This window comes from Eublepharis macularius, chromosome 17, assembly GCF_028583425.1.
Source record: "Eublepharis macularius isolate TG4126 chromosome 17, MPM_Emac_v1.0, whole genome shotgun sequence".
Classification (NCBI taxonomy): Eukaryota; Metazoa; Chordata; class Lepidosauria; order Squamata; family Eublepharidae; genus Eublepharis; species Eublepharis macularius.
The window spans coordinates 5,872,223-5,895,904 of NC_072806.1; the positions used below are offsets into that span (position 1 = coordinate 5,872,223).

Consider the following 23,682-nt stretch of genomic DNA (forward strand, 5'->3'; position numbering starts at 1 on the left):
AAAATGGCTTTTATTTGTTTCTGTTACACTTACAAAAATACACAATGATCATTCATCTGTACAAAATACATTCTCCCCTGCAAGGGGACAAAAATCAAAAAGAAACACACACAAATCCATTCCAAGATATTTATAGTGTTCTCCCTTTGTTTGTCTCTCAGCCTAGCTCTTTCTCTCGCTCGTACACAAATACTGTTTTGTTTTTAAAAATATCTAAAGTACTAAGACCAGTCATGATTGTGATTCGATCATAAATGTGTCTGTATCTGTCTAGTAATGCCCTGAGCTGGGTAGCCCAGGCAAGCCGGATCTTGTCAGATCTCAGAAGCTAAGCAGGATTGGACTTGATTAGTAATTGGATGGGAGACCTCCAGCGAAGACCAAAGTTGCAGAGGCAGGCAATGGCAAACCACCTCTGTTTGTCTCTTGCCATGAAAACCCCACCAGGGGTCGCCATAAGTCAGCTCTGACTTGAGGGCACTTCCCACCACCGCATGTGTAGTGATATTAAGACCAAACAAGCCACTCAGTTTGGAAAGGGAAAAGCAAACCGACAATGCGCAAACCAGTAACAAAACTGAAAATGTCATTTCCTTGGACTGAAAGCAATTTAGGGAGTCCACCTCAACCATTCAAAACTTCCTAATCACCCCTACTCAATGAAAAAGCCTGGATGATACCATAGAGTCATTTAAGGTTGCCCTTGGCCCACAGAGGCAGAAAGGGCCCATTCTGGACTAGTTCTCAGTAAGGTGGTAAACTTCTGCCTGGCCTATACCACTTCAGGCTATGTGTGTGTGTGAGGGGGGCAGGCTACATGATGGAATACTCCTCAATACAAAAATTTTCTCCGCACACAGAAGACTACCATGTCAGGAAGAAAGCTAGGTAAGAATCTTTCTCCCTGAAAACCTAATTTTCTTCTTGGAGCCTTGCTGCCTAAAAACACATTCATACGCTTGCACTCATGGAGTGACTGCAACATCAATAACATTGCATGCGTGTAGTGAACCACATGCAAAGAGCTTTCATCATCATTTCAGAGAAACCACAGTTTCTAACAATGCGTAGCAGCAAACTGTCATTCCTGATTTGAACAGGGCATGCACAATATACAGATATAAGATCACCCCCCACCTTTCATCCTGGAAAAAAAAGTCCTCCTTCCCACATATCCAGTTCCAAACTCACAATAGCTATCGTGTATTAAAATCTCTGCTCATCCTCAAGCAAGTACCGACAGGGTGAAAAAAACCCATCCTTCTACCAGTCCTAAGCAGATCTAATCAGGCTTCTATCCAGGCTTCTATCTGGGGAAGTGTCCTTGGGATTGCACTGTGAAGCACGTGAGCTGGGAGTGTGAAAAGTTATTTAGTGCAATGCTTTGCATTAAAGTAACATCATGGTTCCAGCAAGGCGTCACCCTATTTTTAAGTGTTTCCTTAACATCCATTGTTTGGTCCAAAGCCCAGCAGAAAAAGCCAACATGAACGGAAAAGCAGGTACTGAAATCTCAAACTTTCTGAGTAAGATGGTTGCTTGGTTAGAAGAGTTGTAATAGAAGTATAATAGATTTGAGGTATGCCAACTTCTAGCGTTCTCAGGCTGTGCCTCTTAAGTTAGGCCGAGCCCAGAACACTGGAGTGTCATATTGTTTTAATTATAATGGATGCTGAGCTTAAGCCCCATGCTGTAACAGACTCTGTTGCCCGTTAAATAGCTGAGCTATTTATGGGCCAGAACATCTGGCATCTTCTGTATCCCCGTCTCACTAGCAAAATCTTCAGAATTATTCCAGTTCATCTCATCACGTGAGAACATTTCAGACCAGTCATCGGGCAGTTTCCATTTGCAGTGCTTTCACTAGTGGAATGAATAAATTGTCAGATACTCCATGCCCTCTATATGGAATTAAAAGAGGGAAACAAGAGACACCCTTGGCACAGGGAGAAATGCAGTAAAAGAATTATAGCTTGCAGTACAGATGCCCTTTGTGCGTTGTGCTGGTGGGGTGGGGGGGAGAAACCTTACACCAAACCCTGTAATGCACCTATTTCTTCATGATGCACAAATTGTTAAACATTTGTTGCTCCAAATCTAGCTGGTCAAATGCTTTTTCTGCAACAAGTTTCTTTGCTATCCCTCACGTTATCAAATCTCAATATTTTTTTAAAAGGAATGCTATATCAGCACACATAACACCCTGTGTCTTTTGCCCTTAGGGCACAGTGGCATTGCGTGTCATGTTTCCAAAATGAAACAGAGAGTCTTTTGGTGCTTCTTTCAAAGTGAAGCACTGGTTTCCTCCACAGAGGGACTGCTTTATGTTTCCATCTATGGGGATGTGGAAATAGAAGAGCCAGCCATTCATCTTTCCTGACATTCTACTGTCGCATAAGGAAAGTGTATCAGGCTGGGCATTTAATATCTAAGTATACTCCAGAAAGCATTTTGGCCCAACCGTACAGGGAATCAAGGATGGCATATTTAAAGCTGTCCAGTGGTTGCCTTTCAGGTTCACAGAACAGTTTCTTAAATGTTCAGTTGCTAGCAAATCACTTTGCCAACATTATCTTCCTGCCTCATTGTTCTTTTCTTGGAAAAGAACATTTCAGAAACAGGGATAAGCTCTGTACTATTTTTCCAAAGCATCGCCTGCTTTTAAAAAAACATCTTTTCCAGTTGTGGCATCTCCACTGATGGCAAAATATGGGACACCGGAAGCAAGGCCAGTGCCCCTTGCATGAGTTTTTGCCCTTATTGAGAAGGTGCAGTAAGGATGTGGAGAGATGGTAATCTGCAGCATGGAAAAAGCCAGATGAGAATGGTGAGTGCCATCAAGACTTGGTCCCAGAAGGAGAAGGAACCGTAGCCAATCCTGGATAACACCAGAACCATCTTAAAGTGCGCTGTTCCTTTCTGCCTCGTTCTTCTTGCTGTAAGGCACAGAAACGGCTGTGAAATCCTTTAGTTCCTCTTTGTCGGCCTGCACATCAATGCCATTCCTCTTGGCCATGCTCTGGTTGATTTCCATAAAGGTTTTGTTCTTAGTCTCAGGGACGATGATGAAGATGTAAATGACTGTGGCCAAGCAAATGCCACAGAATACCAGGAAGCAGTAGGGCCCCAGCCCCTTCTAGAGATGAAATAAAGAAATTGGAGTTAGAAAAGGCAAGTTCACGAAGTTCATTGCCCTACTCCCTGTAGAACCGCTATAGCGTTCAAGATTTGCTGGGATGCAGCTGAAGTTAGGCCCAGTTTATAGACAAGAGATTAAATTGAGAAAGCTTTTTGAACCACAGCATTTCTGGCGAAGGATCCTCTTTTGTTGTTACTGCAGAAGAACTTCCCTGAACGCCATGAGAACCAGGGTTGTTTGTGGTAAGAGTGTCCAGCTAGGACGAGAAGCTGAAGGTTCAAATCACCCTTTGGTTATGAAGGTCACTGAGTGAGCCAGAGACCAGTCTGGTCCTCTCACTATAGCAGAGGACTTTCTGCCAGCAGCCCCTGACTCCCACTGTCACTTGGTGATCCAGGAATGGAAAAATAATTTTAAAAGGATCATTCATCTATAGCATGATCTCATTTCCAGGGTGAACTGGAACTCTATGGTAAATCATAGAGCTTCTGCCAAATCCTAGAGCAGCATGATGTCCCTTCCTGGTTCACCCCAGAAATAAAGTAATGCTGTCAATGCTGCTTCACTGACCTCCTGGGTTGTGAGAATAAAATAGGGAGAAGAGACCCCTTACACCTTGATTTCCTCAGCTCAAGGGTGGGTTGAAAATCCTTTTTGAGACATTAGAAGGATGGCTAAGATGAAATATTTTCCCAGAGCATGCATGTTTTCTGCATGCTGGGAGATTTTATCCCACAAAAGATTTCCAAGCAATAAATCTTCTAATTACAGCCAAAAGTGGCAACACTTTTTACACTTATTTGTACTAAGATCCTTAGTAGATGAGTACCAGCAGTGCTCGGCCTAATCATGACCGTAAGTGGGGCACCCAGTCTCGAACCAGGGACTCTTGAGGCATTGCTTGTATCACCATGGCAGCTTACAGAGGGAAGTCTTGCCTAGTTTCCATTGCGGTACAGTACCACCGTGCTGATGGTCAGGACTGGTATTACCATTTTCAGTCCTACAGGGATCAGGCGACAGAAGGAGCCAATATGGTCCTTTCTGACCCAGCCTTTCAAGGTTGCTGACTACTCAAGTGCAGACAGAGCTGTGTGCTTGAGCCACAGTCAAACAGCCACATCTCACAATCTTCCATTTGTGCCACGGGGATTCTGAAATCCTTCTTCCAAAAACAGTGTGGGTAGCCTGGCTGGCAGCGGTGCACAAACAAAATGTAACTAACAAAGGGCCAGCTTATGTTATGTAGCAGGATGCCTAAGCGTGCTAAGCAAAAAGACAGAGAAAAAGGTTATGAATCCGTAATTTTCTTACCTCCATGTAACTGAAGACCAGCCCGACTGTGAAATTGGAGAGCCAGTGAACGGACCCTCCCACCATGAATGCGGCAGGGCGAGAGGACTGTAAGAACATCTCTATGATCATCACGCTTGGAACCGCGCCTAGCAGGGGAGGAAAAAAAGAACGAGGAGTCCTATTATTCATATGTGAAGCTACCTTATACCGAGTTCAAGTTTTGTCTATCTAGCTCAGTATTGTCTATGCTGATTGGTGGTACACAAGCGTAAAAATCTAATGTACAGCCAAACTTGGAACTGATTTGGATCTCATTTTCTTCTCACTGTATACTTCAATATGTGAGTTACGTTTCTGACCCGATTCCTCCCTCTCCTCAAGCGGCTGTTTTAGTATTCTGAATAATGATTTCCAACATTTTGGAAAGGTAAGCTGCCACTTTGGCAATGGTTTGTGTATTTCTGGAGACAGAAATGTTCCAAATCAGGGATGTATAAAATGCTGTTTATGTTTCTATCTGCTCAGTCTTTCTGGTTTGCTTATTTGGGTTCCTGATCGGTTTGTGTCTTTTTGTGGCTCACAATTGATGCAAAATTAATGGTTATGATGGTGTAAATTTAGCAGGGAAAAAGGAAATGGGAAATGGTGTAGAAATAAAGACTTGGAGGTTCTTCACATGAGGGAAAAGCAAAATTGAAGAGGGGACTTCCGAGCTGAAATAGCAAAGCTGTGGCATTCAGTAGCATTCCTACTCAAAATATGTTCCAGTCTGTTCTCCACTGCACCATATACTGTTACGAGGAACAAGTGTTACTATTTATTTATTTATTATGTCATTTACGATCCGCCTTTCTCACTGAGACTCAAGGTAGATTACATGGGTGTGCCTCATTACAATCAATATCACGACATTTCAATATACATGTAATGGGTATATACATGCAATTTTCAAGATTTAAAGAGAAAGAAAAAAAGAAAGGATGAAATAAAGGTTTAAAGATTTAACAGTGTTGGAGTAGAGCACAGATAAATTCCATATCTGATATATTAAGCAACACAGGAACTACCCAGTAAGATCATACTTATAGCAATAGTACTAATGAAGTCTATGGCCTCCCACCGTTTACAGCAATAGTAGTGAAATCTATGACCCTTCACTGTTTACAGAAATAGGCCGTTTCCATACGTCTTACCTGCCTGCAGAACATTGTGCGAAAGACCCGGAAGACACCATCTTCTCGTGCGAAATCGCGCCAGGAAGACGCTGTTATCTGGGAGTTTTGCATGCACAAAACTCCCGGATAAGTGGCTTCCTGGCATGATTTCGCGCGAGAAGACCGTGTCTTCCGGGTCTTTCACGCAATGTTCTGCAGGCAGGTAAGACGTGTGGAAACGGCCATAGTAGTGAAGTCTTTGGTCCCTCATCCCTTTACTGATGGGTTCCCTGTCCCTTTACTGTAAGAGCCCTCCCATCTGAACAAAAAGCCCTCTTGAACAATTCAGTTTTGCATCATTTACGGAAGGCCAGGAGAGTGGAAGAATCTCCTACACAAGATCCCAATTGCCTGTGAGGTGGCCAAAAGAGTTTATCTCCTGTCTTAACCAGATGAAATATGTCAGTTACACAGCTGGCAGATTGACAGTGGATGAGCGGAAACTGAGAACACATTTGTAGGAACACATGTAATCAATGACAGACATTAATCTGTATTAATATTTTCCTCTCCAGTCTCCTGGCAACTAAACACAACTTTATTTCCTTATTGGTACTGTTGCTTGTTTGCATTTTCACATTCTTCCAAGTCTTGTTTTGACCACCACTTAGTCCTTATGATCTGATTGGTTTGACAATAAACCTGAATGGACTTAGTAGGGAGAAAGGAAAAGGAAAGGAAAATGTCTGAGCAAAATAATAACATTCAATTTATATACTGCCCTTCAGGAAAACTTAACATCTGCTCAGAGCTATTTACAAAGTGTGTTATTATTATGCCCACAACAATCACCCTGTGAGGTGGGTGGGGCTGAGAGAGCTCCGGAGAGCTGTAACTGACCCAAGGTCACCCAGCAGCGGAGGAGTAGGGAGGAGTAGGGAGTCAAACCTAGTTCTCCAGATTAGAGTCCTGCCGCTCTTAACCGCTACACCAAACTGGCTCTGCTAAGAATTCAGCAGCCAACCTCCATATAATAGTATTCTCAGCTATGAGGGCCAGAAACTTGAACAAAACACTAAATTGAGACTTCTCAGAAAAAAAATTAGTGTAAATGCATGGCGTTATGGAATATATTCAGCCCTAAAGACCAAAGAATATCTACTATATAAACGTAAAGAAGGAATCCATTTTGCTTTGAGCAAAAAGGAGACTAGAATAAAATGTGCCTACTTACTTGCTCCAATGGCGTGGCCAGTAACGTAAGAGATGACGCAGGCGATGCTGACATAAGGCATCCCTGAGATGCTCTGTTGGGAGATTGGGTTTCTCTTTAGAGTCATGTCTCAAGGATGAGGAATATTTATTTATTTATTTATTTTATTTCATTGGACTTATCGTCTGCTCTCCCTGCATGTAGGCAGGGTAACAAGAAGTAATAAAAATCAATAAAAACATAAAGTTCAGTGCAAGAAGGTGGCTACATAGCGGCCCATATGTCAAACCCAGGCCATGTAGAAGCAAAACCCACCCCTCAGAGCTACTGACATTTATTCTGATGACCTGTTACCATGTTACTATACCAGCATGCCTGCATCCATCCCATTCAGTTCAGCTCAGTCTTGAAGAGTATGTTTCAGCATGCAAAACACTTTACAAATTGGCATTTTTCTTTCCCCCCCATCCTCTCAATATGCTCCTCTCCCCCATCAGGCAGGGCTAAGAGTGTGGCTCGCTCAAAGCCACCCGGTTTGCCTCTCCAAAATGAAAGCAATAGCACTGTGACAAACTAACTATAAAGATATATTTAGTGGCACTATTTGCGATTCTAAGATTTGTGACTTTAAAAAAAAATTCAGTGTACACTCTACAAACGATTTACTTTCATTAATCATTTATTGTACATAAATTTATCTTTATAGTTAGTTTGTCACGGTGCTGTTGCTTTCTTTTCCTGGGCCATTTACCGTGACTCTCTTATTACTTGGATCTCCAAAATGAAAGGCCAGCAGGCAGCATTTCCCACCTTACTTGAAAATTCCCCTTTGTTCAATCCTAGCCTCCTTCCCGCCCCATCTCCTCAGGCTAAAGGGGCTCTTTTACACACCTTGAGATTCAGAGCCACAGTTAATACTGCACAGGCCACGCAGCAGATTCCAAAACCGGCTAGAAGAAGGATCCTCCGCCCCAGAGCCTCCACAATGTAAACCTAGAGGACACAGCAAAAGAGGTGTTGGATAAATTTAGTTGCAGAGTAGAGAATTTGCACAGCAGATAAAGAATCACAGACACATGTATGTTCAGCTTCTAAAATAAGTGTTTACTACATATGGGGTAAAATAATAAAGGTTACATTGGAGACAAAATAAAGAAGAGCTAACTTAGTTCCTACATCCTTACATCCTGGAGATAACGGTCTAACTAACTGGAGAGCAATGGCGTCCCGAGTAAAGGAAAGAATGTTAATTGCCCCCAGGAGTCATTTTGTAGAAAAAGAGCTGGAGGAACTCATTAGCATAACTTATTAGCACAACTCATTAGCATATGCCACACCCCTTGACAGCACCGGAAATGTGTTATTAGCATAACTGATCTGCATATGCCACACCCCCTGACATCACCTATCCTGGCTGTTTTGGACCCAATTCTGGCCATTCAGGGCCGAAATTGGGCCCGAAATGGCAAAAAGGGGCTGAAATGGCCAAAAAGGGGCCCAAAAAGGTCAGGATCAGGCTGCTGCTGAGTGGGAGAGTGATCCACCACCCATCAAAGGCCCAATCCGGGCTGTTTCGGCCCCAATCCAGGCCAAAATGGGCCCAAAATGGCCAAGAGTCAGGTGGGCAGGGCCACCTGACATGTGACCTCTTTGGGGAACTACTGGAACTGCGTTCCAGTGCGTTCCCCCTCAAAATGAGCCCTGATTGCCCCCCAATAAACCTGGTCAGCCAATAATCAATCCTAGATCTGTTCATTAAGCATGCAACTCCCCTTTACCCTGGCGGGAAGAACAACTCCACATCTAACTGGTCTTATGCAAACTAGTTGTCTCTAACTAAACACAAACAAATTAACTCTTTCATGACTGAAGAGAATGACACTTGTAAAAATCCCAACAAGAGGGCAGATTCGTTTAGCTTGTCCCCCTATATGTAGTGATTTGCCCGTCTCCCCTTTAATCAGCAAGTCACTGATTATGACCGTGGACACTCGCAAATGCAGCTACACGCATAGACTCAAGTTACGGGACACGTGCAGGAACTGAAGTTACAGGACATGTGCCCAGCTAGGGGAAAAGTCGACACGGGCATGTTGGAGCACACTTAGTTCTGATCACTCGCAGAAACTCGCATAATTTGTCTCATGTAGTTTGGCTCGGAGAGTGACTTGGGTCAGTCACTCTCTCTCAGTCAAAGTTACCTCATCGGTGAGGATACCTCATCGGCCCAGATACGCCTGCCCTTGGAGAAAGGGCAAAATAAAAATGTGATAGACATACAGAGAGAGAGAGAGAAGACAGCCAGACAGATGCTAGAATGTCAAATCGTAGCCTTACCGCCAACATCGTCATGACCACGTTTACGGCTCCGGTTCCTACAGTGACAAACTGCACGTTTTCTTTCTGCACTCCGGCATTCTCGTAGATTATATCAGCATAGTAGTACACCTGCAAGCCCAAACCAGTCAGTCAGTCGTATAGAAACAAAACAGCAGCCATCTCCTCTGGCATCCTGCTCCCAGCAGAAACCAACCACTACTTGTTCCCTGGGAACCCACAAACTGGGTGTGAAGGCTGGGTGTTACTCCCAAGCAACAAGTATTCAGAGGTACACTGCCCCTGAAGCTGGAGGTTCCATTTAGCGATCATGTTGAACAGCAAGTGTTGATAGGCCTCCAAGTCTTTCTAAAATCCCTGCAATAGCGAGGAGCCGGACTCGCAATGCTTAGTCTCTTCCCAGATCTGCAATTCTCAACTCCCTTTCCTTCCTCACCCTCAGATATTATTCAGGGTATTCTCTTATTTACCGCATTAACTCCAGAGAGCTGCTGGCCCATCATCATAACAATGATAGAGATAAGTTGCCATCGAAGTCCCCGGTAGGTGAAAAGGGTGAAGATGGACATCTTGCCTTCGGCCTTCTCTGCTTGATCTTCCAGCCTCATCTCTTCCATCTCATCCTCCACGTCCTCCCAGCCTCTCAGCCGCTGCAAAGCTGGATGGAAAGGGAGGAGAAGGAAAAATGACAGGAGTAATCCTCTGTGAGCTGGCAGGAAGTGTCACAAATGGCCCAGGATATTCCAAGCCCAGTCATGCCCTGGCATGCTTCCATTGCAATCTGTGGAAGCTTCACTGCCCAAGTCACAAAAGCTGCCAAATCAAGGCTCACAAAGGGAGGAAATTCCCTAGCAGCTGCTTTGAATGCAGAAGTTCAGGCTCTGGCATCTCCAGATAAAAGGATCTTGGAATACCTGAGCACTTTGGGAGCCGATGACAGTAAGAGCTAATGAGCTTGATGGACTAACAGTCCATCTCTTAAGACTGCAGCTCTCACTTCCAGTATAACTTCAGTAAGGTTCCATCCACATGGCAAGAATTCAGCACTTTTCGGTCATTAGCCCTGTGAATACAGAGCCATTCACACTGGCAATGGAGCATTCATATGAGAGTTTTTTGTGGACTTTTCCCCCATCAACTACCATTTTTCTCCCACTGTACTGCTAGAGGGCTTTTTAAATTGGTAATTGCTATTGGTCTGTAGCACAATAACATTATATAACAATTTATTGCCACAGCCTAGTCGTTACTCTCAACTTTCATTTTTTAAAAAAAGTTAAGTCTCTAGCCTTTTTTGTTGCACAGATATAAGGAAAAAGGTATGTGCCTGCAACAAAAAGGACTGGAGACTTAAATCCATGCCTTATGGAGTACATAGGTTGGGTCTGCAATCCCCACCCTATGTCAGATATCATGCAGTCAGATGCGAGTTGCAAGTTCACCTCAATTTGGATGAGGACCACAGCACATGTGGAGAAGGTGCTTCAGCCTCCCCCTCATTTTCCCAACCTGAAACAGTCTGGGTGGGGGGAGGTACTATTTGGGGAAACTCTTGTGTTCCATGGGATAGACGTGGGTTTCCGTCCGTAGGCCAAAGAGCACTCCCACAAAACTGTCAAACCTACACCCCAACATCTAAATGGGAACCCTGAGCCACTTTTTGTGCAGCTGTGCCTTTTTTAGTGCAGCTGTGGTATGGCCCTTTTGCCATCTGCTGGAAATAGGACAGTGACTCAACATCCACCTCTGTCTTCTCCACCCTTCCTCCCTCTATTTGGGAACACAATCTTGTGGGTATGGTACCTGCTTTTGCTTTTGCTTCATCACCTTTCTGGATCAGCAGATACCTGGGGCTCTCGGGGAAGAAAGGCAAGAAGAGAAGCTGCAGGGCTGCTGGGACTCCAGTTAATCCCAACAGTATTGGCCAGCCTGCAACAAGAGAGAGAGAGAAAGAAGGGCGTTGTTATGTCCGCATCAGTTCCTATTCTCCATCCCCTTATATCACAGCCAGGAATCTTGCTATCCAAACTTACCTTCAGGGCTTCCCAAGATCATGCGCATACCCAGAATCTGAGCTACCAAGATCCCGATGGTGATGAAGAGCTGTGGCACGACACCCGCGGCTCCCCTGAGGTTTTTGGGGGACATCTCTCCAAGATACATGGGCACAACGTTGGAAGATAGGCCTGGGGAGGAAGAGAGGAGAGGAAGGTCTAAATGAGGCAATATGATAAGGCATAAACACAAGCGGACAACAGGGTAGACCACAATCCATCAGTCAACCCTGGTAGGGCTTCCAACAACCTGGAGGGAAAAAAATAACATCACCTGGTGATGTTTTTTACTTCTGTGCCGTCAATCACTTCAACTGCCCATTTGCACACATTAAGCCTCTGTTTCAAGGGACAGGACATTTTTCTCCAGGACGTTGGCAAGTCTGAACATTGGCTTGTTTTCAGGTGTCTGGCAGTCACTGAGATTCTTGCAAAGAATCTTGGACCAGACATAGAGTGTTCCATAGCTAATGAGTTGAGGGGTAGCTATATCACCCCTCTACTTAAAAATATGGAACTACCTAATACGAAAGCGCAGGTGTCATGGCTGCTATCGGATACAAATGATTCTATTACTCTTTCTGTGGCAAAATATATAGGGGCAATAATTAAATACCAGAGACATGATATTAAGTAAGGTTCTTCCCATTTTAATTTCTGCTTAAGGCGATAGCCGTATGAGCAGTACCAGACAGACAGACAGACAGACAGACAGACACAAGAAAGCACTTCTTGGACAGACAGTATCACCCAGCACAGATTTGTCAGTGAGGATTTAAGAGATCCCGCCTTGCTTTGTCAATTTATATGTGTAATTGGAGCACCAGGAAAACGCAACACTGACAGAAGCCACCAACCAGACGGCCCGCTCTGAACCTGGCCCTTGCTTGGCTGAGTGCCCACAGAGACCTTACTCAGCAATGGCAACAGTTTCCCAACAAGGATAACAGTTTCCCATTTTTCAAATTTAAAAAAGTAGCCACAGAGGGTTGCAAATTTGATTGGAGAGTAACTGTGGGAGATGAGGGCTTAAGCTGCAAGCCACAGCAGTTATCTTCCGCTGGTTTGGAAAAGCAGCAAGAAGTGTGTGATTCCGAGCAGGAAAATGTCTGAAAGGGGCCGGTTAAGCTGCCCCCTCCTAACCTCCATTCCTCTGCTCAAGATCACATCCTGCCACAGCTGCCTTTCATTAAAATAAACACACACAGTGTTGGGAGACTGGGTTTTTTTTTTAAGTGCTGGGAGACTATTAAGTGCATCTACCCTGCAATGTCTAGTTTGGCCTTGGCTTTTGCCAGCCTTCAGCTGGGCCCGTCTGCTGGCCTGCCCTTGTGCCTGAGAGTTTGACGGAGGAAGAGAAATGAGCCAAGAGAAAAAAAAATATCCAGGCTGATCGGAGTCACATGCCCATTGCATGATTTACAGAACTCCCACAGGGCATTCCGGGTCAGATTGGCAAAATAAATATCCCAGCGCAGTGCTCCAGCATGTTCAAGATGTATAAATATAAGGGAGAAAAAACCTTAATCAACACTGAATGTTTAGCTACCTTGAGCCAGCATTAAATATACACTGCTAACGTCAGCCAAACATCCTGTCAACTCAGTTGACCTCTACAAGTAAACCTAACAGCTTTGTTGGAGAGAGCTGGGCAACTCTCGCAAACCTGTCTCCTGTTTACCCGGCACACCTAGAATCAATTACTCTCCATTTATCGAAACTGAGTTGCAGCACCGTAGAGCCAACAGAGGCGCAAATTTGCATTGCAGGAATTCAAATAAAAGAAACAGAATGATTGATAAGTGTAAGGGTGGAAGGGATGGTTCCATTTTTTTCTTCTCCATGGGACATAACCATAAACTTAATTTTTTTTTAAAAAGATAACCATAAATGAAATAAGTTTCAAATTAATAGCTGTGTTGTTTGTAGTAGAAGAGCAAGATTTGGGTCCAGTAGCCCCTTAAAGACCAACTAGATTTTCAGGGTATGAGCTTTTGAGAGTCAAAGCTTCCTTCGTCAGATAAAATAAAATGAAATTACCTTTTATATAGCACAGTTGGTGTGCACAACACTACAGAGCATAGATCCTTGCCCCAAAGAGTTTTATAGTCTAAAATCTAAGAAAAGGAGGGCACTAAAGGGCAGGGACAGAGGCACATGATAAAGAGACAACTGACAACTAGGTGCCCTTTGATGCCATCTAAAAAATGATGATCTGAGGCAGCCGCCCCTTTTGGCTTTGCAAGTGAGCCAGCCTTGGGCGAACGCCCCCGAAAGCTCATCTTCTGTACTATATGCTTGGTTTGTTATCTTCCCTGGAAAACTACACTGCTAGCCAAGAGACTGGATTCCGTTCTGCACAAAACACAAGTCCGGCACTGATTATTCTCCTCCGAGGCAAAAGTATGACAGCCCATTCCATAAACAGAGAAGGACATTTTATATTTATGTTGGTTGATAGTGCTGAAAACTAGTTACTGGGAGACGGACTTGCAGGAAATGCAGGAAAATTATACAGATTTTTGCTATTTTTTAAAAAATGTGCTCCCTAGGCAGTATGAAAACCATCCTTGCAGTATTTTTCAGACTCCATTAGGCTTACGGGCAATGAATATGTGAAGCTGTTTTAAATCACTGGACCATCTGTGCTGCTACTGTGCTCTCTGTTGGGGGGCTCTCCTTGATCTCAAGCCAGGTCGGGTCCTTTCCTGCTCCTCTATCAGTTATCCTTTTAATTGGGAGCTGATGGGAGCTGAACTTAACAAGCTTATGCATGAAGCACACGTCTTTTACCAAGCTGTGCCCTCTTCTCCTTCAGTTAAGCTTACTCACCTGCACATATCCCGATGATGATGCGACAAACTATGATCACCTCAAAAGTCTCAGCCACTTTGGAGATTCCCATTAGGATGGCAGGGATGATGGAGAAGACGTTGTTTATCAGTAAAGTGCCCTTCCTGCGAAGGGGGAGAGGGGAGTATTACGTGTACGAGGCCCAGAGTTGGTCTTGAACCATAGCCCACCCACCTCATTCCATGCACCACTAGGGCAACTTGCAAGGAAGTGGCAATTGCCAGCCTGAACTCAGCTGCACCACCACCACAGGTGGTGGAACTGCAGCTTCCAGCCCAGAAGGTAACACGGGATAGAAGGATCCAAGAGGATCCAAGTGCAGCCCCATGAAGTGTGGCTTGAGGATTTAGCACAACTGAGCATTGAGCATTTAGTACAATTTACCTTAAGAGTGCCACCTAGATGACAGAATATTTGTTGACCCCAAATGACACAAAGCACATATATGTTCTCGGTCAACAGGGGAAAGTACATGTGTGCTGGATTTGCCTTGGGATATTTTGTGGGGGTCTGCGGGCCATACGGGTTCTGGTGTCGCCTGAACCATTTTGCTTTGCTTCTCTCCCCTCCCATGGGTTGAAGGCTGAACTGTGCCCATAGGGCTGAGTTTGTATCCTCCTGTCTTTAACCTCTTGTAGAGGTGGGGTCATGCCTTGGACATGGGATGAATGTGGCTTGCAGATAAAGATCTTTTGCAAAACCAATTATTTTTGCCGGAGAATGAATCTGTTCCCTTGAATGTCCTAACTGTTGTTCATTATTGCACTTTGCTCAGTGAATGTCCTAGCTGTCAATTATATTGTATTTTCACTTACAGTGTTGTAATCTGCCTTGGATCTCAGTGAGAAAGGAACAACAACAACAACATTAATGGAGAGGTGGAAAGAACCGTCAAGCCATAGCAGACTTATGGCGACCCCAACTGGGGTTTTCATGGCAGGAGACTAACAGAGGTGATTTGCCATTGCCTACCTCTGCAATCCTGGTCTTTGTTGGAGATCTCCCATGCAATTACTAACCAAGGCTGACCCTGCTTAGCTTCCGAGATCTAACAAGATTGGACTTGCCTGGGCTATTCAGTTTACATATATGAGTATTGGTGGTGGAGAATGCCCTCAAGTCATAGCTGACTTATGGCGACCCCTGGTGGGGTTTTCATGGCATGAGATTAACAGAGGTGGTTTGCCATCGCCCGCCTTGGCAACCCGGGTGTTTGTTGGAGGTCTCCCATGCAATTACTAGCCAGGGCTGACCCTGCTTAACTTCTGAGATCTGATCAGATTGGACTTGCCTGGACTATCCAGGTCAGGGCAAACAACAACAACAACAATAATCTGGGGGACATCCAACACCAGGGCAAACAACAACAACAACACCAATCTGGGGCACATCCAACACTTAGCCTTGTTAGGATTCCTCTTTCCCGATGCATGAGGAAAGAGAGAAAAAATTCTCTCCTTTCCCTACCCAACTTCATCCTCTATGAGTTTCTTGGTTGTCCCTCTTGCAACATTGAGCAAAATTAGATTCTTACCTGCCACAGGTGTTCACCATGGGGCCCACCATAAGAGACCCGAAGAAGCCTCCGAGGGGAAAAAAAGACACCGTGAGAGACCACAGGGCTGTCATCAGGTCCTTACTCATGTACTCCCCATACCGTCGGACATAGGTTTCATTGTAAAAATCCTGCATGAACTAGAAGATGAGCAGAGGCTGTTACGATTTCATCCTGGCCGTATCAAGGTTTGCCATCTCTGGTTGGTGATTCTACAAAGAGGACTATGTTCCTAGGATGCTGCCTTATGCTAAGTCGAATCTAGACAAGCAATGTCGGTTCTAGCCGAATTGACTCACTGGGATTGCAAGCAGAGAACTGTATTTTCTGACATACTTTACTGGAGATTGAACCTGAGACTAGAGATGGGCACGAACCGGAAAAAAATGAACCATGTGGTTCGTGGTTCGTCAAATTTCACGAACCACGATCTTTCATGAACCTGCCCCCAGTTCATGAACCGATTCATTTGGTTTGTGAAAATGTCACATCCAGGTCAGAAAACTGTCACTTCTGGGACAGCAGAAGGTCACTTCTGGGTCAGCAGAAGGTCTGCAGGAAGTCCATCCCCTGTTGCCTAGGAAACTGATTGATTGGCACCAGGCTGTCTGCAGTGCCAAACCAAAAAATGAACCAAACGAACCAGCCTAAAGTTCGTGGCGGTTCGTCATAAATGGGATCTGACGAACCACTGGTTCGTGAACCACAAACCAGCCTGGTTCGTCATGAATTTTAGTTCATATTTTGGTTTGTGCCCATCTCTACCTGGGACTTTCTACACGCATAACACCTGCTGTACCACTGAGCTACAGGCTTTCCCACAAAAAGGAACTGTTTTATGTGGAGGAGTCCACCTGAACTGGCAGTATCTAATCTGATGGGCAGCAGCTCTTCAAGGCCTAAGGCAGAAAACTTTCCTGGCTTGGAGTCACAAAATCCCCTTGACTGAAGGTCAACATCGTATCTCCTACAAGCAAAGGATGTGCTTTGTTTACAAGCTATGGCCACTGAGCAACGTAGACAGGAATGTTATCAGCACTGTGATAACAAAACTGTTCAGCTTCATTTAAACGGAATACGACCACAGGCGAAACATCACACGCAAGCAGTATCCAATGCAAAAGGTGCTTTCCCAGGCCCATGCATTCATATTGTGTGCATGTGACCAGTCTGTGGCCCTGGCAAATGTGGCAAGAGGTGCACGGAGGCTTGGAGTGGCAACCTTCCACTCTTAACTTACCTGGTATGGAGAGTTGATCACAGAGACATTGTACCCATACTGGAACGACGAGCCAAAGGCAGCGATAAAGGTCACGAGGCCAAGCACAAGGGTCATTCTCTGCGGCCAAGAAGAAAGAAGGGATTAGGGGAGTGCTGGTCCAAACAGAGAGGGGGCAGCAACTTGGCCCACTGGTCTTGATACGCATAAAATGGCAGCTCTTAATTAACAACAAAAAGGATACTCCTGCCTGAATGTCACTCCCCCTGTTCTGAAATTCCACTTCACTTACAAAGGCTCATTCACACATTGAACATTTCTGCATATGTGTGAAAATCTGGCACATTCTCTCCTTTATTACTACCATAGTGTAGCAGTTATGTCCAATGGTTAGAGTGCTGAACATATATCATGTGCAAATCTCCATTCATTCATGAAGCGTACAAGGGAAGCTTGTGTTAGTCACTCTCTCTTAGTCTGACCTACCAGACAGGGATGGTGAGAGGATAATATAGAAGTGAAGAGAAATATAACAGCAGCAGCAACAGCATTCGATTTATATACCACCCTTCAGGATGACTTAACACTCACTCAGAGTGGTTTACAAAGCTTGTCATTATCCCCACAACAAACACCCTGTGAGGTGGGTGGGGCTGAGAGAGCTCTGAAAGAGCTGTGACTGACCCAAGGTCACCCAAGGCTTCAAGTGGAGGAGTGAAGAATCAAACCTGGTTCTCCAGAATAGAATCCTGCACTCTTAACCACTACACCAAACTGGCTCTCAAGACATGCAAATTGTCTTGAGCTTTTGTTGATAAACATGTTTATTTAAAGTTGGTTAGTCTTAAAAATGCTACTGGACTTGTCTTTACTATTTTGCAACTACAGACTAACACAGCTAACTCCCCTGGATCCCTTCACTGGAGCGTCCTCATGTAAGAGTTCTTGGACTGATCCAAGAGCATCCATAATAAAGAACAGAGACAGCATTGTGTAGTGGTTAGAGTGTCGGACTGGGATCTGGGAGGCCCAGGTTTGAATCTCCACTCTGCCATCGAAGCTCATTGGGTGACCTTGGACCAGTCTCGCACTCTCAGCCCAATCTACCTCACGGGATTGTTGTGAGGTTAAAATGGAGAATTCTATAAACCTTGGGGTCCCAATTGGGGAGAAGGGCATGTTATAAATATAACAAATAAATTTATAAATAGACTGTCTCTGAGCATATATAAAGCTTTTCTTACTGCATCTTTCACATGCACACATACACACCAGTACCTCCTTGTTATGGAATGAAACTAATAGGAGTCAGAGAGGAGTGTGTATGTATTATATACATTATGCGGAACATATGCAGACTTGCTTGGGGGGGTATGGAGGCCCAGGTGAGCCTGATCTCATCAGATCTCAGAAGCTAAGCAGGGTCGGCCTTGGTAAGTAATTGGAGGGGAGAACAAAGACCAGGGTTGCAGAGGCAGGCAATGGCAAACCACCTCTTAGTATTTTGCCATGAAAACCTGCCAGGGGTCGCCATATGTTAGCTATGACTTGAGGGCACTCTCCACCACTACCATGGAGATCTGAGGGCCAGGGTCCTGAGCATCCCAACGAGGCAGGAAGTGGCCCATTCACACCCCTGCCTTTGCCTATGCTTGGAGAGGATAAGTGACCTTTGGATGCAGGCACTAGGAAGCCCCTTGCAGTGTCACAAGTTACCAGCCTATAAACAAGGCGCCCTTTCTAGCACCCACTGAATCTTGCAGCTGCTGCTGAGTCAGTGGTGCCATCGGCAGGGGCTGCTTTTAATAGGTTGCTAATGCCTCTGGATTTGCTTTAGGATTTGCCGGATTTGCCAGAGGATCATATTTTCCATTGAGAAGGCCAACCTTACCTCTAACCACTGCAGGCCTTAATATCTGTTCTGTTTCCTCCTCCTCCCTCCCCCCTTTTGACATCATCTGGTGCCCACCCACAGCAGCTCCAAGACAGATTTATTGCTTTGTGCTGGGAGATTTCTCAGAACAGGCAAATGTTTTCCTGGAGGGCTTCATAGGCAGCTTCTTCAGATGCCTTAAGGACCCGTGTGTAGAAGAAGGAAAGGAGCAGGGTTGCAAAGACTACTGCAGAATAAATACTTGATTGTTTCTCAAGTGGGCTGGCACCACCAAAAGAGGTCCTTGGCTGGTTCTAGCCACTTCTGTGCTGCAAACCCTGTACCCTTCAGCCAGCCACGCCTCCTCTTAACCCTCTCCTACTTATCTCACTGGGGGCTGTTGTAATGATTGCAAGATAATGTACAGCAAGCATTTTAAATATATTCCAAGTCTTATTCACGCGGTGACAATGTTCCTGGGCCCTTAAAGGATGCATTTCTCTCTCATGGGACATCACACTACTGAGCAATCAAAAGCATCACTTCTTTTACTTGGTAAAATGGGGGACTTGCATTGTGCCTCTGAGCATGTGCAGAATGCCTTCCCCAGGACCCTAAAGAGCCACAATAGCCTGAATGCCTGGGATAAAGCTTCCAGGACAGAGTAGGCCGCCTTCAAGTCAGGCTTGAACATAGGCACATCTTGCTTTAAAAAAAATTAAACACTGGGGTACGTGCCAACATTTTACAAACAAAAACAAAGTCTTTTTTAGCAGAGAGGACCCCTGCCCCCTGCCCCTCACTATCACATATTGCTGAAAGCTCCACTCTATGCTCTACTGTATGAATTAATGACCTCTGCAACAGCTAGTCTCACACCACCTAAAAAGCTAGAGGTGTTTGTGCTTTTGGTTAAAGATATATTAGAAAAAGCACAAATCGACCTATCAACTGTTCTAAATACACCTCAACAGCTGTTAAGTTTAACACGGCAGAGTGGAGCAATATGTGTCCTTGCGTCGGTGAACATGCATACATGTACATGAATGCAAGGGGAGAAAGGCTTCATTTCAATTCATCCATATTTGAGGGCTGAATACGCAACTTGCGCTAGGCATTCTTAGCATGTCCTAAATTGGGGGGGGGGGGGGAGGAAGGCTGCATAGTATAGCTCAATCTCATCAGATCTCAGAAGCTAAGCGGAGTCAGTACTTGGATGGGAGACCACCAAGGAAGACTTGCAGAGGAAGGCAATGGCAAACCACCTCTGCTTCTCACTTGCCTTGAAAGCCCCTTGCTGAGGATTCCATAAATCAGTTGTGACTTGACGGCACTTTACACACACAACTTAGGGGGAGGGGAAGAGTAAACCAAAACAGTGATTTATTAGGCCAAGAAAACAGCACCTGAAAATAAGGACAATTGGAACACAGACACTGGACATTTGGTGCATGCTCAGAGGCGCTCTCCTTATTACTAGAGGGTCTCCAAACAGGAATACTAAAACAACAGAGGAGAACGTCAAGGAAACATTACAATATGTAGATACTATAACTGTAATCTCTATATATTCAAAGTGCCAGTGCTCAAAGTGCAAATGTATTCTTGCACTTTGAGCACGGGCACTTTGTATATTGAGATTACAGTTATAGTATCTACATATTGTACTGAGTGTCCTTGACATTCTCCTCCGTTGTTTTGGCTCTCTTTATTACACCTTCACTGAACCGAGTATCTTGGCATTGACGAGATGTTCTGGATCTGAACCCCCATATTTGACAGATTGATAGTGCTGGCTGAAGATGCTTTTGCTACCCTATGATCTCGTAGATGCACCCCAGAATCCTCCACAACGCTGCAGGAGACACTGAGAGCACAAATCTCAGACTGCAAACAACTGTGCATGATTTGAGCATTTTGCCAACAGATTGTTCTGTGGCTCGGCAACTTCATTCTGAGCTGCACCCATCAGAATGTCCTTCCCTTCCTTGAAACAGTTAAAAATATTGCTGCCTCAAGTCCTCTGCTTGCCCTGTTGAACTACTCTTGCAGGTGTGTGTTCAAACCAAGCCCTGATTTCCCTGCTGTCGTCTTGGCCACGTGCAGACTTCTTCAAGGAACAGCAAAAAACATTTTGCAGAAAGGAATCTGTAGAACGCAATCCCGCAGTGCTAAAAAGTACTCTAGAAAACTAACCTCCAACCATGCTAAGACATTGCATGCTGTTTGGACCACATTATTGGCACATTTACTATTGAAAGGCACAGGTTGCATGGGGACATCTGCAAGAATGGAAATCAGATCTCTCCTCCAACAGTCTGTTATGTGCTGCAACGCCCAGATTACAGAGTAATCATGCATAGCATACGTACAGCGCTTACGATGCTTCAATGCTTCACAGGCTTTATCCTTACAACAGCCCTGTAAAGTAGGCCAGTGTTTTTATCCTCATATCACTGAGGCTGAGAAAAAACAGCTGTCTTGAGGACACTGAATGAGTTTGCAGCAGAAGAGAGATTCAAACCATGAACTTCTTGATTTGGTTTGGTCTCTTTGCTTCTATGCCCATCTCCCTTCAGATCATGAAGTTCTTGTGTGACCTGCTTCTTGCAAATTACCCTTTCCAGATCAGGATCCAAGACTCAGTTGTTCCCAAACCCTATTTCTGTCTCGTGCTGATCATACCACTCCCCCCCCCCCATTAAAATAGCACTGGAGGCAAACTGCTGCTGCTGCATTGAAAAAGCTGGACCAAAATTTCTCTCCTTTCCTTCACCCTGCCACAAAAAGAGGGAAAGGGAGACAGCGAGTATCCGAAACTCACCCCCTTCCTGGCGTCACCGGATCCTTGACTTTTCTGATCTTCCTCAGTCTTCATCTTCATGGTCTATGTTCTGCTCTCCGAACTCAGTGCCGAACTCCTCTGTTCGTAGCAATGGGCAGAACACATCCAGAGTGTGGAAGCAGATGTGTGTGTATATATACCTTGAGAGTAGCAGGGAACACCCAGCAATATACTTTATAGCCCAATAACGCTGGAAGCTTGCCCTCTGAACTTTTCCAAGTCCCGCATGCCTCTCTCGTGCTCTCCCCTTGGCTATTCAAGGACCAGTGTTTGCAAGCATGCCGTCTTCAGCGCAATGTGGGCGAGGATCCAAGCCCAGCAGTTGAGTGCATGCAGGAAGCCCCACGGTGGATCCTTAGGGTCGCCAGTTAAAAAGGCTCCCAGGTGCTGGGGAAAACCTTCCTCTGCCCGAGAGCCACTGCCTGTCAGAGTGAGTTCTTTTGAGCCACTCTGCACTAGGTGAGCATTAGCTCTGTCGGCAGCTTGCCTTTAAAGTGTCTCTTTGCTGCTGGTGGTGGAACAGAGGCTGCAAACGCGTCTCTTCTCGCAACATGCCAGATTGAGCAATAAAAAAAAAAATTCATTCCAGCAGCGCTTTGGAATAAGACACATCAGGTTCTGGTTTGTATGCTCTGATAAATATTTGGCTGGAAACCATCGTTCTATTCATACGCTCCAGCTCTTGTCTCTGGTAGAAAATGCAGTCACTAGTTTTCCTTTGGAGGAGTTTTGCAGGTGTCTTTTTAAAAATTTTGTTAGCATGCACGTCAGAAAAAATATATACACGGAACTTTCTCTTGCAGTGGATAGCATGGGGCCGTCTGACAGAGCATGCGTTGGCCTCCTTATGAAAGAGCAAACATGTACAAGCTGTGATAGCTAAATGGGACCTCTACGTTCAGAGACAGTATATATCTAAATGCCAGTTGCTGGGGGCAATTACAGGAGAAGGCATTGGCCTCGATGCCCTCTTGTGGGCCTTCTAAGTCATCTTGTTGGCTCCTGTGGGAAACAGGAAGTAGGGCTCCTCACATCTTTAATCTCATCACATTTCTAATGACTTGCATATCCCATGATATCACAGAAGCCACACCATTCTTTCAAGTTACATAGGAATTTGCTTGCTAGGTTATAAAATCCATACCAACTGTTTTTTTGCATAAGGCATATTATTGCCACCTGTTTTAACCAGGGTGGGGGAGGAGAGTCAATCTTGCCAAAAGGTGCAGACCCAGTATTCCAAATTCCCAAATTCAGGATTTCCTAGATTCCTATCAAGCAACTACTTTTCATTGACACAGTCAATTGCTATTAACCTTGAAAACAAAGTTCCTGTTGGGTCAACTTAAAATTGTAACATAGAAAGCCGATCATATGCATGTCCGCACTAAGACCAATCTTGACATGGTTTTTAGCCTGGAGCTTGTTCATTCAGTCATTACTTACAATTCAGATAAGGGGTTTCCCCTGCCTCACTCATTGCTTTCCTCTACTTATTCCCACTTTTCCTTCTTCTTTTTTCCCCAGATTGCCTTTTTGTGAAGCTCTACTCATGCATGTCCTGACCTGGATACTCCAGGCAAGCCTGATCTCATCAGATCTTGGAAGCTAAGGAGGGTCAGCCTTGGTTAGTAATTGGATGGGAGACCGCCAAAGAAGACCAGTGTCGCTATGCAGAGACAGCCAATGGCAAACCACTTCCATTAGTCTCTTGCCATGAAAACCCCAGCAGGGGTCACCATAAGTCAGCTATGACTTGAAGGCACTCTCCACCACCACCATGCATGGCATGGTTCACAGGGACTGCTCTTGCACAACTTTACCCAACATATGGAGAAGCACATTGTGGAGGACAGGAGTTTTCTCTGCAGAACAGCAAGATTGGGTCCAGTAGCACCCATAAAGACCAAGTAGATTTCCAGGATATGAGCTTTTGAGAGTCAAATCTCTCTTCGTCAGAACTCTCTGCACAATAGTTTCCTTCCAGCATTACCCACGCTTCACCTTCCTTCACCACTGCCACATTTGAGAACCAATCTCTTGCCTCTTCACGTTCTCTTTTAGCTCAACATCATGTTTCTCCAATGCACGTAAATATCTGCAGTTTTGTTTGTGGCTTTTGTAACACCACAGTTCCAAGCTGA

At 44.9% G+C, this 23,682-nt stretch overlaps 1 protein-coding gene across 1 annotated transcript; it reads right to left on the reverse strand.

Moving 5' to 3' along the window:
• Window position 1: 1 nt before the first annotated feature.
• Window positions 2-22,026, reverse strand: LOC129344751 (solute carrier family 2, facilitated glucose transporter member 5-like). Its single transcript, XM_055001611.1, has 12 exons — window positions 21,518-22,026; window positions 16,842-16,940; window positions 15,581-15,741; window positions 14,026-14,150; window positions 11,173-11,325; window positions 10,943-11,068; window positions 9,610-9,797; window positions 9,140-9,250; window positions 7,694-7,795; window positions 6,824-6,896; window positions 4,454-4,581; window positions 2-3,136 (listed from the first exon to the last, which is right to left on the reverse strand). The coding sequence occupies exons 1-12, from the start codon at window positions 21,575-21,577 to the stop codon at window positions 2,900-2,902; spliced, it is 1,563 nt and encodes a 520-aa protein (XP_054857586.1). The 5' UTR covers window positions 21,578-22,026; the 3' UTR covers window positions 2-2,899.
• Between the last annotated feature and the right edge of the window lie 1,656 nt (window positions 22,027-23,682).

Coding starts and splice junctions, on each gene's coding strand:
- LOC129344751 (XM_055001611.1), bottom strand. CDS start 21,577: ATGAAGATGAAGACTGAGGAAGATCAGAAAAGTCAAGGATCCGGTGAC. Junction 15,742..16,841: donor TGATCAACTCTCCATACCAG/GTAAGTTAAGAG, acceptor CTCATCTTCTAG/TTCATGCAGGATTTTTACAA. Junction 11,326..14,025: donor CATCATCGGGATATGTGCAG/GTGAGTAAGCTT, acceptor CTTCCTCCCCAG/GCCTATCTTCCAACGTTGTG.